This window comes from Zootoca vivipara, chromosome 4, assembly GCF_963506605.1.
Source record: "Zootoca vivipara chromosome 4, rZooViv1.1, whole genome shotgun sequence".
NCBI classification, from domain to species: domain Eukaryota; kingdom Metazoa; phylum Chordata; class Lepidosauria; order Squamata; family Lacertidae; genus Zootoca; species Zootoca vivipara.
In genome coordinates this window covers 89,913,806-89,929,506 of record NC_083279.1, presented here as the reverse complement: position 1 = coordinate 89,929,506, position 15,701 = coordinate 89,913,806, and the positions used below count along the sequence as shown (strand labels likewise).

Sequence of the window (15,701 nt, the reverse complement as noted above, 5' to 3'; positions counted from 1 at the left end):
TTGAGGAAATAACACCAGGAATCAGCTTGGAAGGATAGCATTTCATGCACCTGTTGGCTTTTCCCTTTTGTATCTTTTCACTTCACTAAATGATGAGGTCTACTGGTTCCAGACTTGCTGTGTAATACTGCACCACGCAGCGGCTGCTTATTCTCTCTCGAGTTTACTCCAGGGCACTAGGACGCTGGTGAAAGCAGAATCTCTGCATGAATTGCTACGTCATGGCGGCCAAAAGCTAGCCGACCAAAGAGGGACGTGTTGCTTAGGAGGAGAAACGGTGGGGCTGGAAATAAGCTTCCATTGTTTTCTTTAAAAGCAAAACCAAAAATGCTTCGAAAGAGCATGCCATTTCAAGTGGCTTTTAGAGGGCTGATTAGTTACTGCTCTAAGGAAGGAAGGAAGGAAGGAAGGAAGGAAGGAAGGAAGGAAGGAAGGAAGGAAGGAAGGAAGGAAGGAAGGAAGGAAGGAAGGAAGGAAGGAAGGAAGGAACACCAACACTATATAGGAGGGAGTTATATTGCTTGGACCTAAAATATCGACTAATGCAATATGATGTTAGGCAGCTGTTTACACTAGCAATACCGCATTTTTCTGTCTATAAGACACCCCCATGTATAAGACGACCCCCAATTTCAAACTTAAAAAATTGGGGGGAAACATAGTCTTATACACAGAAAAATACGGCAACTAGCAAAACTGCAAACATGAAAGTACTGCCCAATATAATTCCTAGAGCTTATTCCCACTCCTGCTGCAACTGATCGTGTCGTCTTAGTACTGTTCCCCTCTTCCTCACTCAGTTCCATGCTAAAAAGAGATGCATTGTAAGCTATGCAAAATCATTTAGGTAGTCTACAATACATGTTTCCTTGTCACAGAATTTGGACATTTCCCCCAGCATTCTGGAGACGCTGTAAAAGCTGTGGCCAGATTGGGATTTGAGTTTGGCGCCACATGGCGGTCAATAGGCAGCATCACAAGTTTGCAAAAAAATGAAATAAAGAATTCAAACAGGAAGCTCCCCTCTTGGGATCCAGTGTGGTGTAGTGGTTAGGAGCGGTAGACTCGAAATCTGGTGACCTGGGTTCGCGTCCCCACTCCTCCACATGCAGCTGCTGGGTGACCTTGGGCTAGTCACACTTTTCTGAAGTCTCTCAGCCTCACTCACCTCACAGAGTGTCTGTTGTGGGGGAGGAAGGGAAAAGGAGATTGTTAACCACTTCCAGACTCCTTAGGGTAGTGATAAAGCGGGATATCAAATCCAAACTCTTCTTCTTCTTCTTAGCTCCTTCCTTCTTCAGTTTCCCACTTTGCCTCGCAGAAATTGGCCATTTCTTCCTTCAGCACCTGGCATTCTTAGAGCAGGAAAGTGGAAGCAGTGGCCACTCTCTTCTTGGCTCTGTTGCATCTCTTGCCTTTGTAAGAATACTTTGCTCTGTGCTTCTTTCATTTAACAGGCCATGTATTTCAAAGGCATCGAAGCTGGAAAGGTACCTTATTTTCCCCATGCTGACAGTATCATCTACGCTGTGTCCACAGCCATCTGCTTCCAGGCAGTAAGTGTTTGATCTTTAGTTGGAAGCTGCTTGATGTGAGTAAAAATATTTAGTTGAGTAAAAATATTTAGAAGCAAGGAGGCAGTTTGACCCCATGTACAAAGGTCGGTACAAAGATTACCATAATCAAAGATTACCATAATCATAATTACCACTTCGTACAAAGATTACCATAATCAAGGACAAAAGTGGTAAGGACCTAACAGAAGCAGAAGACATCAAGAAGAGGTGGCAAGAATACACAGAGGAATTATACCAGAAAGATATGGAGGTCTCGTACACCTCAGGTAGTGTGGCTGCTGACCTTGAGCCAGACATCTTGGAGAGTGAAGTCAAATGGGCCTTAGAAAGCATTGCTAACAACAAGGCCAGTGGAAGTGATAATATCCCAGCTGAACTATTTAAAATTTTAAAAGATGATGCTGTTAAGGTGCTACACCCAATATGCCAGCAAGTTTGGAAAACTCAGCAATGGCCAGAGGATTGGAGAAGATCAGTCTACATCCCAATTCCAAAGAAGGGCAGTGCCAAAGAATGCTCCAACTACCGCACAATTGCGCTCATTTCACACGCTAGCAAGGTCATGCTTAAAATTCTACAAGGCAGGCTTAGGCAGTATGTGGACCGAGAACTCCCAGAAGTGCAAGCTGGATTTCGAAGGGGCAGAGGAACCAGAGACCAAATAGCAAACATGCACTGGATTATGGAGAAAGCTAGAGAGTTCCAGAAAAACGTCTACTTCTGCTTCATTGACTATGAAAAAGCCTTTGACTATGTCGACCACAGCAAACTATGGCAAGTTCTTAAAGAAATGGGAGTGCCTGATCACCTCAACTGTCTCCTGAGAAATCTCTATGTGGGACAAGAAGCTACAGTTAGAACTGGATATGGAACAACTGATTGGTTCAAAATTGGGAAAGGAGTACGACAAGGTTGTATATTGTCTCCCTGCTTATTTAACTTATATGCAGAATTCATCATGCGAAAGGCTGGACTAGATGAATCCCAAGCCGGAATTAAGATTGCTGGAAGAAATATCAACAACCTCAGATATGCAGATGACACAACCTTGATGGCAGAAAGCGAGGAGGAATTAAAGAACCTTTTAATGAGTGTGAAATAGGAGAGCGCAAAATATGGTCTGAAGCTCAACATCAAAAAAAACAAGATCATGGCCACTGGTCCCATCACCTCCTGGCAAATAGAAGGGGAAGAAATGGAGGCAGTGAGAGATTTTACTTTCTTGGGCTCCTTGATCACTGCAGATGGTGACAGCAGTCACGAAATTAAAAGACGCCTGCTTCTTGGGAGAAAAGCAATGACAAACCTAGACAGCATCTTAAAAAGCAGAGACATCACCTTGCCGACAAAGGTCCGTATAGTTAAAGCTATGGTTTTCCCAGTAGTGATGTATGGAAGTGAGAGCTGGACCATAAAGAAGGCTGATCGCCGAAGAATTGATGCTTTTGAATTATGGTGCTGGAGGAGACTCTTGAGAGTCCCATGGACTGCAAGAAGATCAAACCTATCCATTCTGAAGGAAATCAGCCCTGAGTGCTCCCTGGAAGGACAGATCGTGAAGCTGAGGCTCCAATACTTTGGCCACCTCATGAGAAGAGAAGAATCCTTGGAAAAGACCCTGATGTTGGGAAAGATTGAGGGCACTAGGAGAAGGGGACGACAGAGGACAAGATGGTTGGACAGTGTTCTCGAAGCTACGAACATGAGTTTGACCAAACTGCGGGAGGCAGTGGAAGACAGGAGTGCCTGGCGTGCTATGGTCCATGGGGTCACGAAGAGTCGGACACGACTAAACGACTAAACAACAACAACACAAAGGTCGGTAGCCTCCTTCCTGTGTTTCCCAATAGCAAGATTGCCAGAGCTTTTTATGCTGTTAGACGCAAAGACTTGCTGAGGCTTTCATGGGGAAAAATGTGTGTTCCTGGAACATGTAGCAGCTGTCTGCTGACTTGAGCAGCCAATGAACTTGAACCCATCCCTTCCTTTGTGTGACATTAAAGCTGTGGCAGGTGGGACTGTTATGATTATTTTATTACGCTGACTGTTGTTATGATTTTTATTATGTCTTTTTATTATGGATGCTCTGTAAAATGTGTTCTTAGAGTTGTACACTACCCTGGGATCTTTTGATAAAGGGTGGTACATGAATTGAAATAAGAAGAGTAAGAATAAGAATATGGTTAAATTCAGATTTTGTTGTTGTAGGCCGTGATGGAAGTTCAAAACTTGAGACCTTCATATTGGAAATTTCTATTACGGCTAACAAGGGGAAGGTAAGTAACCAGCAGCAATTTTAATAGAGCAGTTGCAGATTGCAATTCTGTGAGACGTTTGGTACTCTTTCTTGGGAGAAAGATCAATACAGTGGAACCTCGGTTTATGAATTTTCGGTTTACGAACGCTGCGGACCCATCTGGAACGGATTAATTCACTTTCCATTACTTTCAATGGGAAAGTTCGCTTCAGTTTATGAACGCTTCAGTTTAAGTACTCCGCGGACCGTCTGGAACGGATTAATTCACTTTCCATTACTTTCAATGGGAAAGTTCGCTTCAGTTTATGAACGCTTCAGTTTATGAACAGACTTCCGGAACCAATTGTGTTCATAAACCGAGGTACCACTGTACAGTCTGCTAAATGAGGCCATCAGAAAGAACAACCACCCCCAAGTATCTTGCTGGCTGTATATTCAAAATATAGGATGGTTGCCGTCAGGAAAGCACCATTCCCTTTGAATTTCCTTGGTTTCTGCTTGTATCTCAAGGTTTCATTTCCATGTCAATTACCAACAGTGTTTCTCAATTCAGGATTAAGAATGGATATTTGCATTTGCACACCATCACAAGTCCTGTGATATGTAGAGTATAAACATGCCTACATGTCTGTGGTTGTGTCTTTATCCTAACTTAAAAGGGTCGTCTGCATTGGCACTTCTGGAAGATAATTTCGATTCTGACTTGTTTTTAAAAACAGTCAACTACTTACAGCAGCAGCAGCAGCAGCAGCAGCAACAACAGCAGGAGCAACAACAACAACAATTTATTTCTACCCCGCCCATCTGGCTGGGTTTCCCCAGCCACTCTGGCCGGCTTCCAACAGAAGGTTAAAAATATATTAAAATACACCATAATGCTAAAGCAACCAATTGAAAATCATGTCATACCTGACACCTGTAAGGGTTATAGCATCAAGAGGCTTCACTCTTTGATTTGCAGTGATTAGGGTAGAATGCAGTTTGTGTGCAATGCTCCCAAGTTTTAGATTAAAAGGAAGGGACAGGGTGGGTAGCTTATCTGAACGCAGACATAGGTTAATAATTGAGATAGCTGTAGATAAAAATAAAAAGAGAAGAAAAGCAAACAGGGAAGGAGAAACCTCAAGCTACCCAGGAACTCCGTAATTGTTAATGCATTGGACTTAACACTTGGTAAGGTGTCACATTGCCACACTTCCTTCAACTAGAAGGAGGAGCTACAGACTGGAGAAGAGGAGAAAGAAAGGGATTTGTTTGACGCAGGACACATTAGTGTGCAGCACATTGCAAGCTATTACTGACAGAGTAGTGAGCCACACGAAAAGGGGTTGCTGTGAATATATGCTCAGTCTGCAAAAGATATTGCTATGTTAGTCCTCAGAAGAGAATATCCAAAATTTCTCTGGCCACCAAATCCTAGTCCATTAAAGGAGTTCATTTGAACCATTTAAGACTTTGGTTGAGTCTTGTAAACACTCAAAAGCTTTTATAAAGCAAATAAAAGTTACTTTCTGACTCGTGTATCTAGTATGAGGGAGTTTTTAGCTAGGTCTATCATATATATATATATATATATATAGTCATGTTCCTTTTGATAAATCCATAATTTCAGACTCCATTTTCAATAAAACAATGGCAGGCACAATTCTGTGAGTTTTCATGACTTATTTCATAAGTGAATGCTTTGCAGGAACCAAGTTTCATTCAGAATCAGAGTTGCCTTACGCTCCCAAGTGATGCAATGTGCTAAACCCCCGCCTTGTATTTTCTAGGTTTGCCGTCATGAACAGGAAAGTTTTGGATGTATTTGGTACTGAAGCATCTATGCATTTCAAGGACTTTGTACCTGCGCTTGACCCAAGATATTCAGTGGCTCCACCAGAGAGGCCTGTTGAGCGATCTTGGTAGTGAGACGTTGGCCTGGGACGAAGTCTGGCTGGTGTTTGTGCTGAGAAGTCAAATTAACTTTAACAGTCAAATAGACCGAAGAGGGCTTGTGTTCCACTTCAGTATTGTTTCAGTGAGTTGCGTTATCTTACCAATCAAAGCGTTGCTGAAGCACCGTAGCGAGATGCGGCTTTTAATTCTGCCGCTCCTTTAGTAGAAAGTGTCTCTGGATCACTGTGGCTGGTTGACGCAACCTGGTAGATTTCTTGACAGAATTATATATCAATGGATTAATATATCAAAAAAGATCGGGGTGGGTGGGTTAAAGTACGTGAATGTACTTAAAATAAAAATAACACCATTTTGAAAACAATTCATTTTAATTCATTCCGGTAGATAACTTAATAACGATATTTTTACATTTAGAAAATAATGAAAGGGACATTGGCGATAGCAATGTCAGAATTCTATAGATTTTATTTTAAAAGTCAGATTTTAGTGGGGAATGTTTTCTCTGTTCCAGATAGTTGGTTAAAAAACAACAACATTGTTACTGGAAAATGTTTAAAGGTACCAATGTCTAGTACCATATTTATGACTGTACTGTTTATATCCAGCTTTGGCTTTGAAAAAGCCCCCCCCACAGCAGCATCTCTTCCCTTAAGTCGAATTGCATACCTCGAAAGCTGCCGAGAGATTTAAAAAAAAAATAGTGGGCATTTAGGCCTGAGTAATGTAGTTCTTCAGATACGTGTATGAATAACTAGAAAGGACAAGACCATCACAGAATGGAATGTAGTCGTGTTCTTCAGGTTTTGAGCTGAGCCTCACAAGATACTAGATGGTTTGAAGAGCAAAAAGTTGAAAACCTATATACAAAAGACTTAAGAAGATGATTGTGCCCTAGAATATGGAATTGACTTGATTTTTTGTAAGCCTCCGTACTATGTCAGTAACCCAGTGGCCTTCCAAAGGAGTCAGAACCCCAAAGTTTGAAAGTTGGAGCAAAACAGATTGATTTTGTTGAGAACATTGATGCTGTTTGCTTCTGCAGATTTTGTTCTTTTTTTAAAAAAAAAGTGTAGCCAATATAAAAGAGCCATATTACAAGTATGTTAAATTTAGGGCAAGCTGGTCATTGCTCGAAATCCACTGCCCCTCTTTCCCTGTCTGATCCCTATGGAACCTTGATGTCCAGATTCCATTTCTACGATCAATTCAGTGCAGCTGGGTGTGGGCTGCAGTGAAGGAGCTCCCAAACCTTTGGATGGAAAAGACATTGTATTTTGATTCGTCCAATTTGTCAGAAGCTGGAATGTCTGTGCTTCGAAAAACAACAGAAAGTTTAGAGATACTGTTCAGATTCTTCTTCAATTGCTGCAGAGTTGTCGCTTTTCCAGCAGTGTGTGTATTTGTGCACATGAAAATTACCTAACAGAATAATTTCCAATTCTATATAACAGTGAAATTATATTCCCAAAGAACAGCAGTAGCATAATATCTATTTAAAACATCCCAGGGAGCAAGCAATATTTTGAGTTTGTGAGAACTTTCCTTCAAGCTGGTTATAAAGCGCAACACTGGAAGAAAAATATGATGTAAAAGCCTGTAGTTTTAAGTACTCTTGATTCTGGCTTTTTGTTTTTTTAAAAAGCCAGCAAGTTCTTTTTTTCCTATTTCTTCTTAAAATTTAACAGCGTTCCCAATGAATTTTTCTGGTGAACTCAAAAAGCACACTCACTGTGTCATGAACTATTTAATTTTAGTTAAAACTAATAAAGGTATTATGCTACCATTGCTGTTTGATTTTTTTTAAAAAAATGGACCAATATATTTGCCTCCGTTTATTTTCTGCTCTAACACATAAACTTGCACGTTGGCCTTTTAAGTGAGTATTGGTCATACTTGTTACATGTTGTTGGGTTTTCCTCATGCACTAAATTTTATATCAGGGTTGCCAAACGAATCCATAGCTTCTCTTTGAGGTAGGGGAAAAGTATGATTAACTAACACAGCACCCGATGAGTGAACCACTACGGCTGCCGAATGATTGTCAGAAGTGTCTTTGAAGAACGAAAACGTCAACAGCTGGCTACACAAAACTTTTTTTGCATACCTACAAGAGATGATTAACAGATCCCCTGACTGGGATACCAGTGGCAAAAGTTTATTTGGTAAAGATTCTAGAAAGAGTACAGGCATTGAACTCAGGGACATTATGCCACCCACATGAACCCCAAAAGAAGAGAAACCCCTTGGAAGTGAAAGTTGTCTCCACAGCCAACAGTAGCCCCATTGCCTGACTATTCCATGTAATTCCATGAATAGAAAAGCTCTGGTATGGGTCAAGAACCTAACTTATAGGGCTTAGAGTTGGTGGTTGCAGTACACAGAAGCAACCATGCACTTGGAGCTATATCGACACGATTTCCCGCCCCAAAGTATCAAACCGTCCAGACCTTCGTGTGTGAAGCTTGGTCCTCCTCCTTGTATGGGCAACCTGTGCTCAGAGGCCTGAATTCTCTGGTGTCGTGCAGTGGGTGACAAGCCACCAGAAGCTCGCACTTCCTGCTCTCCAGAGTACGAGTGGCCCAGAATCATGCCTGATGTTACCAAGAGTTGAGTGCTTGGCCCTTGCTTCTTTCTTCTCCAGGACAACGTGGGACGTTCAAGGAAGGAGGCCCCAGAGCAGATGGAGATGGTTCGATTGAAAGACCTGGAATGAGGATCGTGATACCATGAAAATGGCTCAGCAACCAGTGTGTGCCCAGGTGTCATGAATGCCTGCAGTGGTTCTGAGCTTCGTGGTGGAGCTAACTTGGCAGCAAAAGCGTGTGGAAGGGGGAAGGCAGCTCAGCAACCAGGCTGAGCGTCCATTCTTGGAGGTACATGGACAGCAAAGGAGAGATTCACCCATCAGAATAGGGTAGTCCGATTTTTGGACCATATCTATGTTTCTTCTGTACTCTATTTCATTAGTTTGAACACCTTACTGGGCATTTTGGCTTACGGGTCTATAACATGTTTTTCTATTTCAGCCGAGATCTTTTTATACACCTTTGTTCACAACCAAACGTACTGTAATTGTGCCATGACATCTAAAGTGGTACAGTTTGGCTCAGGCCACTGAACCACCTCTGTCTCTGTGCTGGCTTGAAATCCTCTGTCAGACTGAAATTCCCTCGTAACAGAATCCCCCCCCCCAGTTTTACTTAAGCAGAATTGTGTCACAAGTGGAAAATTGACTGTCCCTTTGCAACCCCCAGAAGACAAACCAGCAGGTCCTGATGATCTCATTCACCACTAGAAACTGTTCATTGAGGCTGTGCCAAATTTTCATGAGGCTTGAGATTTTTCGTTTTCGCAGTGAAAACTGGCGTTTCATGGGCCATTACGTTTTGATTGAAGGAACAGCATTCCTGGAAGAGGAGGAGGCGTTACTCTTCACTGCAAAGTCCCTCGAGTTCTCTTGTCCAAAGCACTGGTCAAGGGAGAAGGAAATGGTCCACACTTTCCTGGAGATTACTTTAAAGGACTCATTCCACAGTAATATGCACAAAGTGTGGACCTTCTCATCCTCCCTTTTTCTGAGAAGCAAACTCAAAAACAGAGGCCAATGTCTCTTCTTTCTCTCCCCCCCCCCACCAAAATACTGTCCACATGATTCATGTATAAGGATCTGTAACTTGGAGGTCAGATTCAAACAAACTCCATGGAAGGAAGGAGTTGCCTTGAATGTTTGCAGGAAGCAGAGGAGGGGGGCACAAGAATGTTGCGGCTTCTTCTCTGTAGGCTTCCTGGTCTTTTAAGAAGGCAAGGGATCAGATGAATGCCCATCCATCACTTTGGGCCAAACCTAGCAGTATGGGGAGAAGCACAACTCACACTTCCTCTTTCACCTCTTTATTTGAACACCAGAAATAGAATCATAGAATTGGAAGAATCATAGAATCATAGGGTTGGAAAGGGACCTTGAGGGTCATCTGTTTCAATCCCCTTGCAGTGCATGAATCTCAGCTGAATCATCCATGACAGGTGACCATTCAACCTCTGCTTTAAAAACTCTAGGGAAGGAGAGTCTGCCACCTCCTGAGGGAGACCATTCCACCATTGAATAGTTCTTACTGTCTGACTGTTCTTCCTGATGTTTATTCCAAGTTTCTCTGAAATCAGTGGGATTGCTTTCAAGTGAACAGGCTTAGAATCCAAAGTAATGAGTGTGGGGCATTTTGAGTTTTTCTTCATTAGGATGAAATGGTGAGTTGGGGACTCTGGGAGCAAAGGCTGCTTCCGCCATTCATCTTGTCCTCTGTGTTCCATATTTCTTGGTGATCATGGTTTTTGTGTAATGATCCATTAGAAAAAAAAACATTTTAAGGAGCCTGTGATTTTAACTGGAACGGTTGGAAGGAAACAGTGAGCCTTGCCACCTCTCATCTCTGATTATTAAAACATTTCCTTACTGGACAGGTTGTAATGTTTGGATTGATTTAACAGAATAAAATTATTTGACGGAACCTGTTTCTCAGACGCCAGGCTTTCTGACCTAGAGCTTGAAGAGACCATTTTGTTGAAAAATCTGTTAAATGCATACACACACTGCTGATACCACAAATATCCACAAGAACACATTTCATGCATGTGCCGAGGGACGTTTCGCACTGAACTTGTGGGTGGCAGAGTGGGTGACACCAAAACAACAGCAGAGGGCATGGCCATGAGACCATAAATGTGTGAGGGGGTTCACCTTACGCCACCACTGAAAGCAGATTAAATGGCCACAAAACCTTGACGTGATGATTAGTACCTTTTTGGCTTGGGCTGCTTTGGGAGGGAGAGCCAGACAAATCAAATCTATCAATAAAATTGCCAACTTTGGCTGTTCTCATGGGCTCTGGCAGCTTCCCATGTTCCTTCAGCACAAACTGGGACCTCTGGAATGAAACTCGACTTGGGACAAGTTTGGCTTCATTGCCTGGGGCGAGTTCAGAAAGGCCCACATTGCAGTATTAAAAGCACTGGACCTTCTCCCTCCCTCCCACCCCCACCCACCCCAAATCCAATGCTTGTTACAGCTGGCAATGGCCAACATCTGACTTGATTTGCAGAATGCAGTGTGATATTAAGCGAGAAATACTTAATCACAAACGTGACAGAGCAGCCATGTAACACAGCCAGCTGCAACACACATTAAAACATTGGGGGGGATTTCAGTGTTGCACATGTCAGCCTGGAGAGAACTGAATTCAGGACACAAGGACAGAAATTTTGCAGGAATTCCTACCTTCCATACACAGAATGGAATGTGTATTGGAAGAAAAGGAACTGCTGAAGCTATAATTAGCGTCCTCTTCTTAGAAAGGCTGCCCGTGGAAGAGACTTAACCAGTTTGCTGCAGAAAATGGGAACTGGAGTGGGGTGGCCAATTTTACTTCCTTTTAAAGAACGTAAGAAGAGTCTGCTGGCTCAGTCCAATGGCTCATCTAGTCCAGTGTTCTCACATGGGCCAACCAGATGACTGTGGGAAACCCACAGGCAGGATTCGGCCACAAGATCCCTCTCTCCTCCTGTGGTTTCCAGCAACTGGTATTCAGAGACTTTGCAGTCTGCAACTGTGGAGGCAGAGCACAGCCATCATGGCTAGTAGTCCTTGATAGCTCTCCTCCATTGATTTGTCTAATCCTCTTTTGAAGCCACCACCATCTCCTGTGGGAGCAAGATAACGTTCTCCATAACTGGTCCCAGTTACTAGCCCAGCAGCTATGTTTTGTGCCCCTGTATAATATTTCCAGGAAGTCTTCAAGGGTCACCCTTTGTACAATGTGTTGCAGTAGTCTAGACTGGAAGTTAGAGTGCAAACTGGCCCCCTAGAATATCCCTGACTTGGGGGCTCCACAGCCTTAGTTGCACATGGTCCTTCAGAGATAACAGTAGATCCATCCATCCGAAGAAATGACATGGTACACCTACTTCAGCAACTCCTCCATCTGCCCCAGTTGCAACAAACCATTTATCTCCCATGTCGGCCTCTACATCCACAGCAGGTGCTGTAACTCTCCAATGGTTTGACTTCAACACCAAAGGCACACTCTTCCATTGTCTCCCAAAACAGACAGACACACACATTATCTCCCCGCTACCTCACCTTTGGTTGCTCAACTCCTTGGCAGCTACCTGGTAAGCAAATGCAATCCTTGTGTCAGCTGTTACATATGCAGCCCACTGTTATGGTGTGAATCAAGAATGGTGGCTTGGGGAACGCTCCCAACATTGGTGTCAGAAGTGGACTTGATCAGAGGTTTCCAGACACCCTCTGAGAACCAGTCAGTGGGACAAGGAAGGCAAGGTAGCTGCAGTGCAGTCTTTATCAAACCTTTTCAGGCCTCTTGGCTCCTAAAAACTTTAGTGCCTGCTTTACAAAGCATTATTCAGCATAGTGGTTTGCACAACCTACAAAGGAAGAAGACACAAAAAAATTCGAAACACTTAATGATTAATTCCACATTGATTCAAAATCCAGTTTAAACAATGGATGAACCTGATCCTGTGGTACTAGCTTTTCAAAGTCTGATAGTTACACCTTCAGTATCCCCTGCTGCCCTCTTGCCTCTCAGCAACCCAGCAGGTAATCCCACCATCCCCCAGGGGGCAGTACTTCCCACTTGGGGAACTACGGCTATGGCTGTTAAAAGCTCTTACCGTGTTTCCCACATTTTAAGACACCGTCTTATAATTTTTTTACTCAAGAAAATAAGCCTATGGCTTATTTTCGGGGGGGTGTCTTAGTATGGTTCCTGCCTCCTCCTGCCGCGACCGGCGTTGCTGCTGCTGGGCTGGCAGCACTCTGCGAAGGCAGGAGAAGCCGGCCAGACCACTGGGGGGGTGGGGTAGAAAAAAGTTCGGAGCGCGTCCCAATGGCAGCACTCCTCATGCGCCACAAAAGCTACCAAACAACTGGGGGGGGGGAGGTTAGAAAGGTGGCCGGAGCACAGCCTGATGGCAGCGCTCCTCACGCACCACAAAAAAGACGCAGAAAACTGGCAAACAGCTGGAGGGGGCTAAAAAGTGGCGGCGGCCACAGCTTTAAATGGCTCACTAGGGCTGCCGAGGCTGGATCGCGCCTTCTGTCCCGCGCCTGCGCTGCGCGCCAGGTTTTGCCCGATCCGTCGGGGAGCAGGGAGCGCTCAGAATCCGGTGAGGGGGTCTTTCTTCCCATTCGGGCACCCGAGCATCGCCGCTCGAGAGGCCGGAGGCTCTCGGCGGGGTGGTCTGGAGGAGCGATCGCGAGCTCTTGGCTGGCTGGCTCGCTTTCTTTTTGTTGCTCACGGAAGGCGGAAGGGGCCAGCAGGGCTCCCGCCACCGTCAGTCTGCCTCGGGCCATGCAGCCCACAACGTTCCGGCAGCGCGGCTCCCGCTGCCATCAGTCGCCCCGGCGGCGCGGAACGGCCAGCGGACCTCCGGCCGCTGCTCTGCCTTGGGCCATGCGGCCCACAATGTTCTGGCGGCGCGGAAGGGGCCAGCAGGGCTCCCGCCGCCGTCAGTCGCCCCGGCGGCGCGGAAGGGCCAGCGGACCTCCGGCCGCCGCTCTGCCTGGGGCCATGCAGCCCACAATGTTCGGCCCGAGTGGAAAAAAGTCCTGGGAAGAGCGGGGAGGCTCCCAGCGTGGCTCGCCTGGCGGCGCGCTCAATTCATGCACCCCCTCCCATCTGGTCTCAAGCCTCTCCGAGGCTCTACATACAACATGGTACGTCTTATTTTCGGGGTATGTCTAATATTTCGCGAATGCATAAAAACCCTGCCATGGCTTACTTTCTGAGTACGTATTAAAAAAGGGGAAACACGGTATATGCACCTTGCTGCTTCCGTAAGTATAGCTGGATGCTGCAATGAAGGCTGTGCTGAACGTTCTTCGAGTTGGGGGTTTAGGATGATGACAAATACTGGAGAACCAAATACCAACCACCACCCCTTGACCCCAGTGACAATTTATGCTCTCCAGCTAAGAGCTCCTGTCTCCCAGATCAGTTTCTGCTTTGGCACCAGTGAGGGAGACATTCCTCCTTTTTGCAAGGAGTTCAGATAGGGCAGACACAGCAGGCAGTACCCAGCTACACTCGGTGCTGGCTGGCATTTCCCCGTAAATCTTTTGGCAGGTGGATTTTTATTGTCTTTCCCGAATAAAATGCCCGTCGATTCCCAGACACAATTTCATATGGTGTTGCTTAAGTCTCTGCCCCCGAGATCATAATATTTGATATACCCAGAATGGTGTGTCTTGGCAACTCCTTGGACACTAGATCCTGAAGGGGATTTTATACGATGCCTCTATTAAATTTCTCCCAGATAGTTAGCCCAGCCTCAAGAATCTGCTGTGCTGTCAATATAAGAAAAAGTCTTTGTTTAGAATGTGAAGGATATTCTTCTGAGAATTACTGCACGCTAATAGCATACACTTGATCCAGGCTCTGAAAAACATATTTATGTATCTCATAAAATGTATACACTGCTTTAAAATATCATTAAAATAAACAATTAGGGTAAAAATTGGATTATATTGCATGTCTGGATAAGCTAGCCTAAACAAAAGTGTTTCCAGCAGACGTTGAAAAGTGTGGAGTCCCAGTGCCTGTCTGATATCAATTGGCAGGAAGTTCCAAAGTGAGTTTGTTGAAGAAAAGGTGGGATATAAATGTAGAAATAAAATAAGTAAATAAGCAAGTTATTGTAATGTCTCTCTATAAAAACAAAGAATTGTAGAGTTGGAATGGACCTCAAGGGTCATCTAGTCCAACCCCCTGCAATGCAGGCATCTCAGCTAAAGCAACCATGGCAGATGGCCATCCAACCTCTGCTTAAAAACCTCCAAGGAAGGAGAGTCCACAACCTCCCAAGGGAGTCCTCATTATGTGCTGAACCCAGCGCTACGGCATGGGTATCTCTCTGGAAACCTAAAGGGGAGGCAAGATCTGTATATATAATCTATAATGTATATACTGCTTAATGCCAAAGCAGACTATTAGTGATTTTAATATCTGCTGTTGACTCCTGAACCATGTCCCTCGAAATTAAAGCTGAGCATACCTGTCTTAATCTGACAATATGTCAAAGGATACTGTATATCACTTTATGCGCTTAGCCGCAGAAACGTTTTAACGATTAACTTGGCCTTGGAAGAGTCTCTGGGAAACCTTGAAAACAAGCCAGTTGTGTGTGTGTGTGTGTGTGTGTGTGTGTGTGTGTGTGTGTGTGTGTTTTGGGGAGGGGGGGTTCCCAACAGACTGAAATGCTTCCACTGTATTTATCCTGCTTTCCTTGAATTCTTGCTGACGTGGCTTGGACTCCCTGCTCCCATTTTTAGCTGCCACAGAGCAGCTGGAAAAGAGCGATTCTCCATGCCAGCTGACTTCTGGCAATTTCACTGTGATTTAGAGGGTTTAGCTCTTGGCTGAGTTCCTCGCAGCAACACTTCGTCCCTTTGTTTCCACAGGAAGTTTTCAATCCAACCTCCCCTTTCCCCTCCCCTCTGTTTTTTTTGTGGTTTTTTTTGGTCCAGGCAGGAAAATGAGTCATGGCGTCGTTGTGCCCCCCCCCCCGAGCCTGTTGAGATATATGAGAGAAATTTCACTTGAAGAATTTTGGCCAGGCTTGCAGACCTTCCGTCAGCAGCAAGACCAGACAGCCTGGGAAGTCAGGGAGGGGGCTGAGAAAGGGGGGGATGTCCTCCAATGCTTACAATTGAAAAAAGGGCCAATATCCCATAGTTTCTGAACAGTACAGAGCCTAGGGCTTGCCGATCAGAAGGTCGGCGGTTCGAATCCCCGCGGCAGGGTGAGCTCCCGTTGCCAACCTAGCAGTTCGAAAGTAGATAAATAGGTACCGCTACAACGGGAAGGTAAACAGCGTTTCCGTGCACTGCTCTGGTTCAGAAGAGGCCAGGAGAGGCTTTGTCATGCTGGCCACATGACCTGGAAGCTGTACGC

General features: G+C 44.7%; 1 protein-coding gene across 1 annotated transcript in view; it reads left to right on the top strand.

Moving 5' to 3' along the window:
- Positions 1-7,516, top strand: part of TMEM135 (transmembrane protein 135) — a 158,942-nt gene extending 151,426 nt beyond the window's left edge. Inside the window, exons 13-15 of the mRNA XM_035116527.2 lie at positions 1,458-1,556; positions 3,786-3,853; positions 5,607-7,516. Coding sequence (XP_034972418.1) covers positions 1,458-1,556; positions 3,786-3,853; positions 5,607-5,742 — 303 coding nt within the window. The 3' untranslated portion in view covers positions 5,743-7,516. The remainder of the gene's footprint in view (positions 1-1,457; positions 1,557-3,785; positions 3,854-5,606) is intronic.
- Positions 7,517-15,701: the final 8,185 nt, after the last annotated feature.